Source organism: Berghia stephanieae, chromosome 1 (assembly GCF_034508935.2).
Source record: "Berghia stephanieae isolate SIO BIC M18660-M18661 chromosome 1, UCSD_Bste_1.3, whole genome shotgun sequence".
Classification (NCBI taxonomy): domain Eukaryota; kingdom Metazoa; phylum Mollusca; class Gastropoda; order Nudibranchia; family Aeolidiidae; genus Berghia; species Berghia stephanieae.
The window spans coordinates 75,516,106-75,532,114 of NC_088360.1; the positions used below are offsets into that span (position 1 = coordinate 75,516,106).

General features: G+C 35.1%; 1 protein-coding gene across 3 annotated transcripts; it reads left to right on the forward strand.

Moving 5' to 3' along the window:
- Positions 1-68: 68 nt before the first annotated feature.
- On the forward strand, positions 69-12,654 carry LOC144957177 (putative inactive tRNA-specific adenosine deaminase-like protein 3). 3 transcript variants are annotated; one of them, XM_078888215.1, is made up of 8 exons: positions 69-139; positions 1,161-1,583; positions 3,179-3,249; positions 5,034-5,271; positions 8,189-8,300; positions 9,254-9,410; positions 10,472-10,583; positions 12,192-12,654. In XM_078888215.1, exons 2-8 carry the CDS (start codon positions 1,426-1,428, stop codon positions 12,370-12,372), a joined length of 1,029 nt encoding a protein of 342 aa, XP_078744341.1. In that variant the 5' UTR covers positions 69-139; positions 1,161-1,425; the 3' UTR covers positions 12,373-12,654. The 3 variants fall into 3 exon arrangements, with proteins under 3 accessions (XP_078744341.1, XP_078744351.1, XP_078744360.1); XM_078888225.1 differs by lacking the exon at positions 69-139 and adding an exon at positions 164-184; XM_078888234.1 differs by lacking the exon at positions 69-139 and adding an exon at positions 253-353.
- The last annotated feature ends 3,355 nt before the right edge of the window (positions 12,655-16,009 follow it).

The following is a 16,009-nucleotide window of genomic DNA, read 5'->3' on the forward strand; positions in this document are numbered from 1 at the left end:
CTTCATTTTAATGCAATCATTTTCAAAATATACTACTGAGCGGCTAGAAAGAAGGAATCTGGTTCTCTCCTCCCTTCCCCACTCTTACCTACTAAATTACTTTCACTTTCATTTTCTAAGAACTCTTCGACAGTTTGATGTTTGTTTACCTTGGTTTTTATAATAAATGTTTACATAAATACAGGTCTAACATACGAACGCAGTTATAGGCCTAGTTTAACATTGTTATAATGGACAATATTTTGCGTCATTTTTTGAGATTTCCATTACAACAATGAGCCCATAACGAATTTGAGTTATCACTAGTATAGTACTCTAGTACTAGACTAGTAGACGTGTATTACTAGAGTGCGGTCCGCCGATTTAGTTAATAATTAATAAAAGTTAATGTTATAAACACTTAAGTATAAGATAATTAGATAGACCTCTAGTGTAGATTCAATAACTTTTGTAAAGGTACTTTGGAAAGAAAATTCAATTTGATTTGAACTCCATGAAACGTGTATCAGTATCAATATATAAGTATAAGTATAAGCGCTTTTCCATAAGGTTCAACAAATGATACCCGAGTTTTGAAAATTGGGTAGTATTTTATTATCTGTAGTCCAGTAATAGTAGATCTAGTAAGTAATAAGAAAAGTTACGTTGATTAAGGCTGTAAAATGCACCCCTCTTTACCTTTATTATTAACTAACGGATTTTGTGACCTGAAACTCGTACATTTCAGGCAGTGACCAACATTTGGATTTTAAAATAACCGCTGGAATTTGAATCAAGATTTTCCTCTCTCTCTCTCTCTCTCTCTCTCTCTCTCTCTCTCTCTCTCTCTCTCTCTCTCTCTCTCCTCTCTCTTCTCTCTTTTCTCTTTCTCTCTCTCTCTCTCTGTCATTCTCTCTCTCTTTCTCTCTCCCCCCCCCTCTCTCTCTCTCTCTCTGTGTCATTCTTTCTCTCTCTTTCTCTCTCTTTCCCCCTCTCTCTCTCTATCTCTCTCTCTCTCTCTTTCCCCCTCTCTCTCTCTCTATCTCTCTCTCTCTCTCTCTCTCTCTCTCTCTCTCTCTCTCTCTCTCTCTTTCCTCTTTTTGCCAGGGACTGTGCTATTTACTATTAACTGCCATGGAGTGATGTCATAAATTAATAGTCTCATTTTCTCATTTTTGCAGGCAAATCGAGGCTCAATTATAATCACTTCATGCACCTGAAGAGTTCCACTTTGACTCTGTGATAGTTGATGAATGATCAAATACCAAAGACTTACTTTGTGGCAATTGACACTTCCATAGCTTTATCATAGGATATTCACAGGATTCATCTTAATACTAAATGGATTATTTTGTTGATTATCTTATGATTAATAATGCAATACAAAAAAAACCCATCAAACTACATCACTCTTAATCAAGGCCTAAATTAATTGGTTTCATTTGTATGAAAAACCTCATTTCTGTCCTTAGTCATATTTTTTTCGAAATGAATGGAAAAAACCCTTTACCAGTTTTGTCCGATGAATTCTGCAAGCCTGTCGAGTTAACAGATGTTTATATCGCTACCATTTTTGACAAGAAGCTGACGTCCAGTATCATAAAGTATGATTTTTTAAAGACTTTTATCTATAATTTTTTAATTTAACAAATTCTTGTACTGATTCTGCTATTACCAATTTAATATGTTACCAACAAGTGTAAAAACTATGCTCAGAACACTACACTGGCTGCCCATTTTAGCCAGAATTGAATACAACATTACCCTTTTTTCTTTCAATGCACTAAATTCCCGATCTCCGAACTACATTCAAGAACTTGCGTCCCCTACTCCCCAATTCGCTAGCTTAGGTCATCGGAGATCCAGCTACTTAAAGTGCCAAAAACACAGCTTACTAATTTTGGCGATAGATCTTTCTATAAAACAGGACCTACCATTTGGACTTCGCTTCCTTTGTCAGTAAGGCACATGGGCAGTGTAGAAAATTTTAAGAAAAATCTGAAAACTCATCTTTTCCAGAAATTATTATTGTAGGCATTTAACTTTTCTTCTTGATGAGTAAATTATTTGTTTTATATTTTGATTCCATTTTGTTGAATATCAATTTCATTTTGTAAAACTTGCATAGCTAGTGTGTACGACTGTTTTGTGTGTCTGTTTGGCTCGGTATGAGTGTGTTTATGGTTTGATAAGTATATTGTAAAGCGTTTTGAGACTTAGGCATTTAGCGCTATATAAGAACACTTTATTATTATTATTATTATTGTTATTATTATTATTATTATTATTATTATTATTATTATTATTATTATTATTATTATTATTATTATATATTATTATTATTATTATTATTATTATTATTATTATTATTATTATTATTATTATTATTATTATTATTATTATTATTTACCAATATCAGTCTTTGTTATGTTATTAGGACTACGTTTTTGTGAAAATTACAAACACAGTTATCTGCATTGATGTTTCATTTTGCATAATAATCATGATGTAATAATAATAATAATAATAATAATAATAATAATAATGATAATTATGATAATAGTACTAACTTGTACTGTGTGATTGTTGGAATTTTGAAATCAATGCATTTTTTAATCATCAGAATCTTAATTTTTTTGCCCCCTCCCCCTCCTTTTGCAATAGGTGTTCGCAATAGCTCAGTCTGTGTGGAGCACACTTCACATACTAAGCGACTGAGATTGATCTCAGGTGAAGTTGAGATATTTTTTGGACACCCTGTTCACCCAGTAATGATTAAGTAGATGGGTCTGTTAGATCTGGTGGAAAGTACTTTGGATAGACTAGTGTCCTATCCAAAGGATAGCGAAGAATTGCTTTTGTCAGTTGCACATTGTAGAAACCAGGATAAACTCCAGCCTCATGGATCTAATAGTTTTGAATAACTAATACGACTCCCATGAATGCCCTGATTATTTAACTTTAATTGCTTTGTGTCTCTAAAATTAATATTTTAACTATAGGTGTGGGAGCACTTATGACTAGTTTTTAAGGATTTTTCCTCTAAAAGTTTTGGGTTCCGGGCACCCATGACTGGTAAATATGACTTTGAATTGACGACATGGGATGAGGGTTAAAGGATGATACTCATAAAGTTTTTCCATAATATTAAGTTATTCTGGAGATTGCAAATCATAAATATTATTTTTAATTCCACCAGACAACTTCAGCAGTTATATCCATTGGGGTCACTTCAACATTTGAAAAGAGTCAGATCATCAAGCAAGAAAGGTATGACATGGACATTAATTATACGATTCCAAAAATAGTTTGCATTAGAAGTGTAGTTCATTTGGTTGGTAATTTGACTATCTATCTATCTATCTGTCTGTCTATTTATCCATCTATCTGTCTATCAATCTATCTGTTTGTGCGTTTACTCAACTATTTATTCAAATCAATAATTCTTCTTGAAGATAAAGATTTGACCAATGCACATATACCAGTATTGGACAACAATATACCCCTCAGTGAACTGACATCTCATGAGCTACTGGACTAATGGATAATAAAGATGAAAATGAGTCTTCAGAATGTGGCACACCACCCCTTATGAACACTGAAAAACTTTACATGGTGGACAAACTACACCACTTCATCAAAGAAGAATGCTTGACATATGCTCTACCAGCTTTGGCGACATTTGAGACAAGGGTTTAAAAACAACTTGCGCAGAACAGATAGCAATCAACGCTTCATGATTACTATTCTTACAAACAATAATGTCATTATTTGTTGTCGATTAAATGTGAAAAAGAAAAGAAAAAAAAAACAGAAAACAATTTAAAAAACCATTATCAAACAAAAAAGGAACAAACACACACACACACATACACACACACACACACACATACACACACACACACACACACACACACACACACACACACAACAAAAAACAACAAAGCAACAAAAAAAAAAAAAAAACATTAAAAAAAAACCCCTTCTAATGAGGCCAAGTCCTGAGCATGAAGGTCCCAAACTTGGGCAAAACCAATGAATGTCACATGAAAGCTGGTGCTTAGATGTTATTTTTAGCTTTTCTGCTTAATCGACACAATAACCCGAGCTCCTGAGGGTGTGTGATTAGCAGAGTTGACTGTACTACTACTACCTCTACTACTACATACTTCTGCTACTACTCTTAATAACATTTCTATTATCTTTCTTTCCATTCATTTCTATAAATTTTCCATCTTTCTATACAATGAATTGAGCCGTCCTTAACAATCCTGCACTCTAGGGACACAATGCTTCCATTTCATTTCTATTCCATTCATTACAATACTCACTCTACATTTTGCTTATTTGTTTTCAAACATTCCTCTATTTATTGTTTACCTTTTTATTAGTATTTTTAAGATCCTATGCTTCAGGCAATCCCATCTTTCTACTTTTCCTAAGTAGATATAACTGTCTTCTGGTAAAATATATGTTGATGTACGAGATCTTTATTTTTTAATGCTATGTAGTGGGGAAAAAGGAGACTTAGATGTTGTGCCATATTTGCTCTGCATTGCAATATTGATGATGAGGATAATAATAATAATAATAATAATAATAATAATAATAATAATAATAATAATAATAATGATATTAATAAAAGTAATAATGATATTGGTAACAATGAAATGATAATGATTATAATAATGATAATTATATTAATAATGATGATAAAGGCCATTGTATAATGCATTTCCTCTAGATGCACAATGCGTTTAGAAGAAATTCAGATAATTTCATAATCTTTCATTGATTAGCAATAACATGCATTCATATTTATTGTCACTATTGATCAATTCAGTAACCACCACAACAAAAATGTAAAATTAAATCAAGTGAAACCTAAATCGTTTCCTCTTTCTTAATCCCTTCCCAACCCTATTTCCCATATTCAAACCCATATCAACTATTTATTGGCAGGATTTTAGGCTTTATAAAATGTTTGTGTTTATTGTTTTGTATTCTCATATTTCCCCTACCTTCTTGCATTGCGTACTTTTCTCTGTTACCAGATGGACCTCTACAGGTCATTCTTTGTAAAGTTTGTGATGCAAGTTATTCACATGATAAAGAAACTAGTAAAAATACAATTCAAGATGAACAAGGCTCAAAGTCAAAGCCCAATATATCTGCTATTGATGGACTTGGACATCCCTACTACATTAAAGTACCATCCACAGCTCCTCTTACACGAAAACAGTATGAAGAGTCTATCAAGTACTGGCCCGTCAATTTTCACGAGGATAAAATGTAAGTGTAGAACAGGTCTGGGTTTTGTTTTTCTATTATTTTTTTTTCTCCTTGAAATCTGAATGAAGTTTTTATATGCTTGCTTGTTATCAATTGCATTTATAAATGTAAGATATAGAATTTTTAAATGAGTGAGACCGATTTTTAATATAATAGTATTTTGTTGCATAAAATTCACAATTCGTTTATCCATAGAATTAAATGAATGAGAATACGTACGAAGCCTAAAAAGTGTCCACCAATGAAAGCATTCAGCGCCATTTTGTTGTTGGCTGAGAATGTAGTAATTACCATTCTTTCGGTATCTATGTCAACATAACGACACAAGAAATACAACAAACAATATCAAAATCCACAATAAAATGATTCAGAACTGTTGCGTATATTTATGGCACAACGAAGCTGTCAAAAAATGAAGTTAGAGAATGTGTGTAATCATGTATTATAATAACCTGTAATGTGTTTTCCAACCACCACATCATCTACTACTACAACCACCACCACAATATCATCACTAACACTACTACTACAACCACCAGCCCCACATCATTATCACTACCACTACTACTACACCACCACCAGCACATCATCATCACTACTACTACTACAATCACCACAACCACATCGTCATCACTACCACTACCACTGCAACCACCACCACCATATCATCATCATTACCACTACTACCACAACCACCACCACCACTACTACTACAACCACCACCACATCACTACCTCAACTACTACAACCACCACCACAATAGCATCACTACCACTACTACTACAACCACCACAACCACATCGTCATCACGACCACTACTACTACAACCACCACCATATCATTACCATTACCACTACTACTACAACCACCACTACCACCATATCATTACCATTACCACTACTACTGCAACCACCACTACCACCATATCATCACCATTACAACTACTACTACAACCACCACGACCACATCATCATCACTACCACTACTACTACAACCACCACCACATCATCATCACTATCACTACTACTACAACTACAACCACCACCACATTATCATCACTACCACTACTACTACTGCAACCACCACCACCATATCATCATCATTGAAATATTTTTTTTTTTTAAATTGAGCTTTATATAGTGCAATATCTACTAAATGTGCTCAAAGCGCTTTACAAGGGGTCCCTGGTCAACATTTAACATGTAGGACGGGACATGACGCCTGTTAGGCGATATTACAATTTTTCGGACAAAGACAACTCTGTTAACGGCCAGGTACTCATTTTACACCTGAGTACGGTGAGAGAATGTGAGTAAAGAGCCTTTTCCAAGGACTCAACTATGTGCCGAGCACGAGGCTCGAACCCAGGACCTTCCGATCCGGAAGCGAGTGTCATACTACTAGACCACATAGCCGTATCATTACCACTACTACTACAAACACCACCACCACATCATCATCACGACCACTACTACTACAACCACCACCACCACATATCATTACCATTACCACTACTACTACAACAACCACCACATCATCATCACTACCACTACTACTACAACTACAATCATCACCACCACCACATCATCATCACTATTACTACTACAACTACAACCACCACCAACACCACATCACCTCACTAACACTCGGTTCTACAATCACTACCATTCGGTTTTGGAGCTTTACTTCATTTGAAATAAGGAAACTTCGGAATTGTATTTGGCATTGTGTTTATATATCATAATATAATTCTAATCAGTTATCTATTTAGAACTAGATACTATACAATATGTATGCCAAATACCACCCCAATTCCCCTTTCTTGTGTGCGGGAATTCCTCTTTCGGCATTGAAATTGAGTGTGAGAGAGTCATCACTACACACATAAACAACAGAAACAATTTAAAAACAAGACTATGACACACAACCACTCACACACGAGGCTATACTATTTATCCTTTTCTCTATATAGAATAGGACAAGACAAACAATAGCTTGACTCTCGCTACACTTCGCATTGATGTTTGTCGTCTCACGAGTTCAACTCTCGGTCGACCTGTCAATATTCCTTTTTGCCTTGGACGTAATCATTAATAGAATGTTGTGTGGTTTTGACCGTGAAGAAAACCTTAAGAAGTCACATTTATATCATTTTAGAGAGATCGTTTTGAATAATTTTGAGTTAAACGAGCGAGCAGCAACTTGTTTTCATGAACGGCCGATCAGCGCTTGTTTACTATAGTAACGCGATTCCCAGCCAACATCAAAATGGCGGATATTTTTCTCATCGAGGCCGCTGGTTGGTTAGCCAATAAGAGCACCGTACGGTTTCCATTGGGTAAATTCCTTGCGTTTATCTAAATTTAAAAAGTTAGAAGTCAAGTATATTTACAGATGGGATATAAGAATTGCATTACGAGGCATTGCCTCCTTTTGCTGATGACTATTAGATAGATTGACTAACTTAGGTGTTGGATTACACTAAAATTATTGATAATTTTTATTCTTATTTTTTTGGGGTAAAATCTTTTATGACGCAAAAATAGAATTATTCAAATGTCAAGGAAGCTGATTATATGATATAGGAAAGAAAACTTAGAAAATTAAAATTCCCTGTGGTTTAGAAAGTCTCTTTCTTATCTCTTCGATAATCGTGAGAATAGAGGTGCACAGTTGTTACTGAGTCTAAAAGGTACTTTTCTTTTTTCTTTTTTTTTTCTTTTTTTTTTCTTTTTTTTTTGGGAGGGGGGGGGGTGGTTATCTCAGCAGTGTTAGCCAACTCTATCTCTCAGACATGCGAAGGGTTTCTGTAAGTATGTAATATATCCTATCTTAAGGAAGCATTGTATTGATCTCATGATTAAAATACATAAAAGACTCAAGATTATTCTCATTAACTTATGGTTTGCCTTTTCAGAATTGCTCGTCTTTTGTCTGGAAAGTTCTTCAATTCCTCTGAGATTGATATAATTGAAAAACACATGACTGCAGCACTGACAATGGCCACTATTTCACAGAAAAAGGATCAAGTAATCAATTTCTTAATAATATATAGGCCTAAAATTTCTTCATTTGTTAACTTTTCTTAGACAATAGAATACTAATTTTTATTTATATTAGTTAGACCATTAGTTTGAATAACTCGGTGAATAAGTGATTCTTTGGTTCTCTCAAAGTAATGATAAAGTTTGTTAATGAATAACCAGGTCAGTGACTCGAGGATAGGGTCATGGATAAAACATAATTATCTGTTGAACCTCTCTGAATGCAAAGAGTTTAACCGTTGGTCATCAGTTCCCAATATTGCAGCAAGTAACTGGATATAAGTGGATATCCATTACAGCTCTACCATTTATCCACTTGGTGTATCAATAAATTAGTGTTTATTGAGTTAGATTTTGTGTTGTTTTCCTTTTTTCTTTTTTTTTTTTTGTACTTTGTACTTTGTTTTTGTTTTGTTATTTGTTTTTTTCACTGGACAATTGTTTGTTTGTTATTAAGGGTTTGACGGCGCTTGCAACACATTTAGGTTATATCAGCGCCAGTAAAAAGGAAGAAAATGGGATAGTAAAAAGTTCTAGAACTACAATTAAAGCACCCAAGAGAAAGGAAGACAAAGGGGAACTGGGAAGCACAAAATCCAACAAAGAGGAATACACTCAAATGCTTACATTATACATTAAAAATAACAAACATAATAATACATAACAGAGAGATGATTTACAAGGAAAAAAATATCATCTCCCAAAACAATAACTATGCATTTGACTGTTTCCCTCCCAGCTAGGACTCAGGCCAGGACAAAACCAAGTAATCTCTTTCCAAGACAAAGACAGAAAGCAAGTTGGAAAACAGATATAGGGGATAGAAGACACAGCAAGTACCTCCCTGCCCACTATGGGAGGTCACTGGACAAAAGTTAAAATTACTTTTACAGGATTCACATACAATGTATCCACTTTTTTTCATTCTATTTTCTTAGTTACAAATTGGAGCAGTTATTGTTGATCCCACGACTGATACAATAATTGCTAAGGCATTTGATCTGCGAGAAGACGGTCACCCTTTACAGCATGCAGTTATGGTGGCCATTGATCTTGTAGCCCATTCACAAGGTGGTGGCATGTGGCATTATATAGGTTGGTATTGCTTTGTAGTCGATATACAAGTCTTTAGAAGTGAACAATTTGGATTTTCACATGACTGATAAAAATATCAATATTGTAATTTAGAGACAGAAGTGGAGAGAGAGAGAGAGAGAGAGAGAGAGAGAGAGAGATGTTTGTTTTTGTTTTTAAGGGTTTTACGGCGCTTACAACACATTTAGGTTATATCAGCGCCAGTAAAAAGGAAGAAAATGGGATAGTAAAAAGTTCTAGAATTACAATTAAAGCTCCCAAGAAAAAGTAAGACAAAGGGGAACTGAGAACAAATAGGGATCAGATGTAGATTCCAAGAGCATACCACCAATGTACTTAGTTTGAAATCACCTACAAGTCTCATCCAGACACAAGCACAAAATCCAACAAAGAGGAACACACTCAAATACTTACATTATACATTCAAAATAAAAATAATAATACATAACAGAGAGATGATTTACAAGGAAAAAAATATCATCTCCCAAAACAATAACTATGCATTTGACTGTTTCCCTCCCAGCTAGGACTCCGGCCAGAGCCAGGACAAAACCAAGTAATCTCATTCCGAGACAAAGACAGAAAGCATGTTGGAAAACAGATATAAGGGGATAGAAGACACAGTATGTACCTCCCTGCCCGCTATGGGAGGTCAGGATCCCCACCCAGGGGGGGGGGGGAGAGAGAGAGAGAGAGAGAGAGAGAGAGAGAGAGAGAGAGAGAGAGAGAGAGAGAGAGAGAGAGAGAGAGAGAGAGTGTGTGTGTGTGTGTGTGTGTGTGTGTGTGTGTTTTAAAGTTTTAAATATAGCCATCACCATAACCTACAACTAAGGGGCAACATGGCTCAATGTATGGCCTTTTTGCGGACCCCAGAGGTTAGAGAGTTCATCTCCTTGTCATGCTGTGAGGCCTTAAGCAAGCCAACTTACCCTAGCTCACTTTTCAGTGCTGTCCTATGGCTGATGCCTGTGTTATTCCAGTCTTTCCTTAGAATATACCCTAAAGATAAATTTCCCTATTGGGGTGTATAAAGGCAGTTTTATAATTATCTACTTCCACAGATGAATCTCTTTTTTTTCAAACGACAAAAGCTGATTCTTCTTCAAAAGAAAAGATGGGGCCATACTTGTGTACTGGTTATGACCTCTATGTAACTCAGGAGCCGTGTGTGATGTAAGTATTGTGCTAGCACATAATCGTCGTCATTCTTTTTCCAACATCATCAACTGTTCCCAACGTTTTTAGTTTTTAATTTCCAAACAATCTGTAATTTAATACCAATGTCCCGAAAATTAATTAATAACATTTTGCAAACTGTTGTGAAAAGGCATGGTGACATATCAGGAATTATAATAAGATTTTATAGGCGAGATTTAAATTTTCAGTTTGATGAAAGTATGCATATACTGATGTGTCTGTTGTACATTGACAAGCCTTGCAAACCACAAGGAGTGGGTGGTTGGATGGGAGCATCACCCTTGAATCATATACCTATGATGTTCGCATGGGTGTACGATCCGATAGTGATGTCGTTTCTTCTTCTCTTTACTAGCCTATCCTGCTTCTTTGGTTTGTGATTGTATTTTTGACAAGGGATATTTTTTTTTTTCTGTAAATCTTCTGCCTGTTTGTTCTTGGTTATTTATAATTTAGCTTATGATATCTTTAGGTTATGATTTTGATTTACATTTGTACTATTTTTGTTAGATTGCTTGTTTTTTTGTTTCAGCGGTCTCTCATATAACCTCAATTGTGTTGGAAGAGACCTAAAGCAACAAACAAACAAACAAAAAAAAAAAAAAAAAACCACAAGGATTACATCTTTGAGGTAACTAGTAACTAGTACTAGCGGTGAAAGTATGCATATACTGATTGGTCTGTTGTACATTGACAAGCCTTTCAAACCACGAGCATTACATCTTTGAGGTAACTCATCAAAATCCTCTATAATTCTGATGTTGATAAAATAAATTGAAGGCTCAAGTTTGAGTTTGAGATTCGTTTTTACAAGTTGACTGCAGGTTGTTTTAAACTGTATGTTAACATTTTCAGTTCAAAATTTCTTTCGAACAAGTTTTAATAGAGGGCAGCAGTGTTCTCTCAATGATGATAACGATAAGACATTGTATGATAAGGCATTACATGTTTGAAAGGGTATAAAAAGCATGAGGAGTGAGAATGCTTTTCCCCAACCCAACCTTTGAACTTCAACATGTTGTATTTACCAATGCCCCTTTCCCTCCACCAGTATGGCAATTGTCTTCTTCATCACTGTGTACTTGTATACGACATGTCCACTTCACGAGGCACTCCCCTCTCTACACCCAAATCTCTCTTCACCTTTCTTCACCCATTTGAACATAGTAATGGTAGAGCTAGCATTTATGCTAACATGTAGAAATGTATGAACGCCTGGAGCATTTTTTCTTCTCTTTATGACAATAGGAAACAAAGAATAGGTTTGCACTTTGTCACTTGCCTCAATAAAATTTTGATTTATGGGAAAATCAACTTCTCTGAATAATCTTCTTTTTTTCCCCCTCTTATCCCCATGTCTCCTGGGGTGGACCGGTAAAAAATTGAAAGTATTCTGACGAGGCGTTGGCTTCTGTGGTGTCAACTGTTTGGGTATTTCTTAAGCTGTCAATAAGCAAAAATTAGTTATCGACCTTACCATTTTTTTTAAAAAAGATTATTATTGTCTGTTGCTTTTTAAAAAAATGAGGTCGGTATTTATTTCTGTTTTTCTCAAAGCTATTATTTGATATTTTATTTACACAGGTGCAGCATGGCTTTAGTTCACTCAAGGATTGGAAGAGTATTTTATGGTTCATCTGCAGTTACTGGTGCCTTGGGGTCTCACCATAAAGTTCATTGTCAGCAAGGACTAAACCACCATTACAGCGTTTTTAAAAATGTTTTGAGCCAAGAGACTGATAAACTTTACTGTGAAAACAGATGACAGGAAAAGTTTTGGATTGAATTCATTTCATATATTATGCATTTCTTATGTTTGATTACCTAGTGTGACTTTTTGTGACTAATGGCAAGGAGGATCTCTCTAACTTCCAGATGTTCTTTGAAATCATAGCAAACATTTTGCTAGATTCACTCTGGTTCATTCTCAAGATACATTTTTTTTTCACGATGTGACATGTAACAAGGCATGTATAAAAGCTCTTTGTTTTATTATGCGCCCATCAGCAATAAACTGGATAATAAACCCAGAGATAGACATACTTTTCATCATAATATTTTCCTTTCATTTTCTTTAAAAAAGAAAGAAAATGAAACTAGTCATGGCTGATGACTTAAATCTCCTGTTGTCCTCTATTCCCCTATTACTGATGTCCCCATCCATATGGCTGTTGATTTCCTCGCGTGGTGCTGTTTGATTTTGCCTCAGCCCTACCTGGGATCCTGTGCAGAAAGAAAAGCAGTCATATAATATGCCACTATGTATCAGTGGTAGTGATGATATTGATTTCTGTCTGTTTTTTTGTTTGTTTTTTTTTCATTTAATTGTTTGTTTTATTTTATCTGTTTAATATGTGTCGAGAGATTGATAATTTAAAGTGCTCAATTATTTAAAGGAGCCTAAATTATTGTTTTTTCTCTCACCGCATTGCTTGCTAACAGCGCTGTTTCAGTAGTGTTTTTTACCTCTTCAGGGTAATTTTAATTGAATTGACAAAATGATCCAATTTCCAGTTTGTTTATGTAATATGTGTGTGTGTGTGTGCGTGTGTGTATATATAATATATATATATATATATATATATATATATATATATACACGAGTGTGTTTGGGTGGGTGGGATTGTGTATCAGATAATTATTTATTGCTACTTTAGTTTCATGCCAAATAAATTAAGTATTTTCAACATTCCTGATCTTGACATACACATCTAGCAATGCCAACTAACAATTTTCAAACAAGCAGAAAATAAGAAACAAACTCAAAATTAGAAAACAAATATCATTAGCCAATCATGTCAATGCAAGTGTGAAATTGATCAAATACAAGGAATCCAGATAATAGGTCTCATGAAAGTTAAAAGTGTGATTGTGCGTGTTCATTAACGTTCAAAGTACAGAATTTACTGGATTATAGCTTGCTCTCAGGAGAAGCCGTGGGCAAGGAGGTACTTGCTGTATCTATCCCCCTGTATCTGTTTTCCAATTGCTTTCTATCTTTGTCTTGGAATGAGATTAACTTAGTTTTGTCCTGAACCTGACACGAGTCCTTGGCTGGGAGGGAAACAGTTGAATGTATAGTTATAGTTTTGGAAGATGATATTTTTTTCCTCGTAAATCATCTCTCTATTACGTAATGTTATTTTTTACATTTTTATCATATTATTTGTAAACATTTGAGTGTATTCCTCTCAGTGGGATCTTGTGCTGGTGTCTGGATGAAACATATAGGTGATCTCAAATTAAGGACACTGATAGTGTGCTCTTGGAATCTACACCCGTTTCCTATTTGAACCAGTTCCCCTTTGTCTTACCTTTTCTTGGGTGCTTTAATTGTTAGTCTATAACTTTGTACTATCCCATTTTCTTCCTTTTTACTGACGCTGATATGACCTTAATGTGTTGCAAGCGCCGTAAAACCCTCAAAAGCAAAAACAAAACATAAAGAAAACCCAAAAGCGTACTAGAATCCTCGTGTTCCAAAATCCGATGCTCATGAGAGGTAACTAATACATACCTTGTTCTTCAAGTATTATGTCCTGCCTTATTTCCCTTATCAGCGATGTCGCGTGTTTGGGAGTATGGATTGGTACACTGGTATTCATGTATTATTTCAGTTTGTTTTTGTTTTGTTTTTTGTTTATTTTTTAAATATTTTTTTTCTTTTAATTCTTTTTTGTTCTTTTATATTTTTTAATGCCTTTATGGGCGGCATCGTTGCAGCATTCCACGGAGGAATTATTTATATATAAAAGTTTAAAGCTATTCAGAGAACAGCTGGTAGAATAAAGAGGGATTACAGGTTATGCAAATACAATGGCATACAAACAAAAATGAGAGAAGAATTTGAAAGTGCACTCATGATACAAAGCCAAAGTGAACCTGATAACGAAAAATGTGAAAAACAATTTGATATATTCCAAAAGTGTGTCAAAGCAACTGCAGAAAAGCATTTACCAGTAGCTCAAATAAACAGCAAAAAGGAATGGATGACAAATGAAATTCTAAACCTATTTGAAGAAAGACGAAAATGCAACAGAAGGTCTGCAGAATACCAAACATTGAACAACCACATTAAATCCAAATGCATCGAGGCACACGAGAACTATCTAGACGAAATGCTGCGAAATCGAAAGAGAATACAAACCCAACCCCCAACAAGATCACCAAAGAATAAAAGAACTATCAGGGAAAAGGAAAAGCAAGGGGAACTGCTATTTGAAGAACAACATATAGAAAGCCGATGGGTAGAATACATAGGCAAACTGTACAATGATCCAAATAGAAATGAACCACCACTGAAATTCAAAGAACCATTAAGCGGACCAAACATCACCAAAAGTGAAATTGAACGTGCCATGGAACGAATGAAGGATGGTAAAGCAACAGGCCCTGATGAAATATCTGTAGAGGTATTAAAAAGCCTAGGAGATCTAGCAATTGATGAACTTCACATATTATTCAACAATATATACAACACTGGGAAAATTCCAGAAGATCTCTAACTATTTTCATAGCAATACCAAAGAAAGCATGTGCAGTCAGATGCGAAAATTTTAGAACTATAAGTTTAATAAGCCACATCAGCAAAATACTGTTGCGTATAATTATCAACAGGCTAAGGAATAAGATTAACCCGAAATCGCAGAAGAACAATATGGATTCCAACCTGACAGAGGGACAAGGAACGCAATATACCTCCTCCGTGTTTTAAGTGAAAAAGCTATACAGGTTCAGACCCCACTATACCTCTGTTTTGTCGACTACAAAAAAGCTTTTGATAGAGTACGCCATGAAGAAATACTAAAACAACTGCACTCCATTGGCGCTGATGAGAAAGACCTCAGACTCATGCAAACATGATACTACACCCAGCAGGCATCAAAATCGGAAACTCTACAGGAAATTCCATTCCTATTAAGAAAGGAGTCTGTCAAGGTGTGTTTGCCTCACCAGATCTGTTTAATCTATACCAAGAAACAATCATGAGGGGCCTAACTAATATGGAGGGAATAAAAGTAGGAGGTCACAACATAAATAATATAAGATACGCAGACGATACGGTACTCATTGCAACATCAGAAATCCAACTTCAAAAGATTGTTGACAAAGTGGTAGTAGATAGTGAAGCCAAGGGAATGGAAGTGAATATTACCAAAACGGAATGCATGGTAATACAGAAAAACCCCGAAAACAACACCTGCAATATAACAATTCACGGCGAGCAACTTACCAACGTAGAAAGTTTTAAATAACTGGGTTCAATAGTGACAACAGATGGAAGATGTAACCGAGACATACGAGCAAGAATAACTCAAGCCAAACAGGCCTTTATGGACCTCGGAAACATTTTGAAAAACAAACAGATGTCTTGAAGTGCTACGTGTGGCCAATCTTGTTAT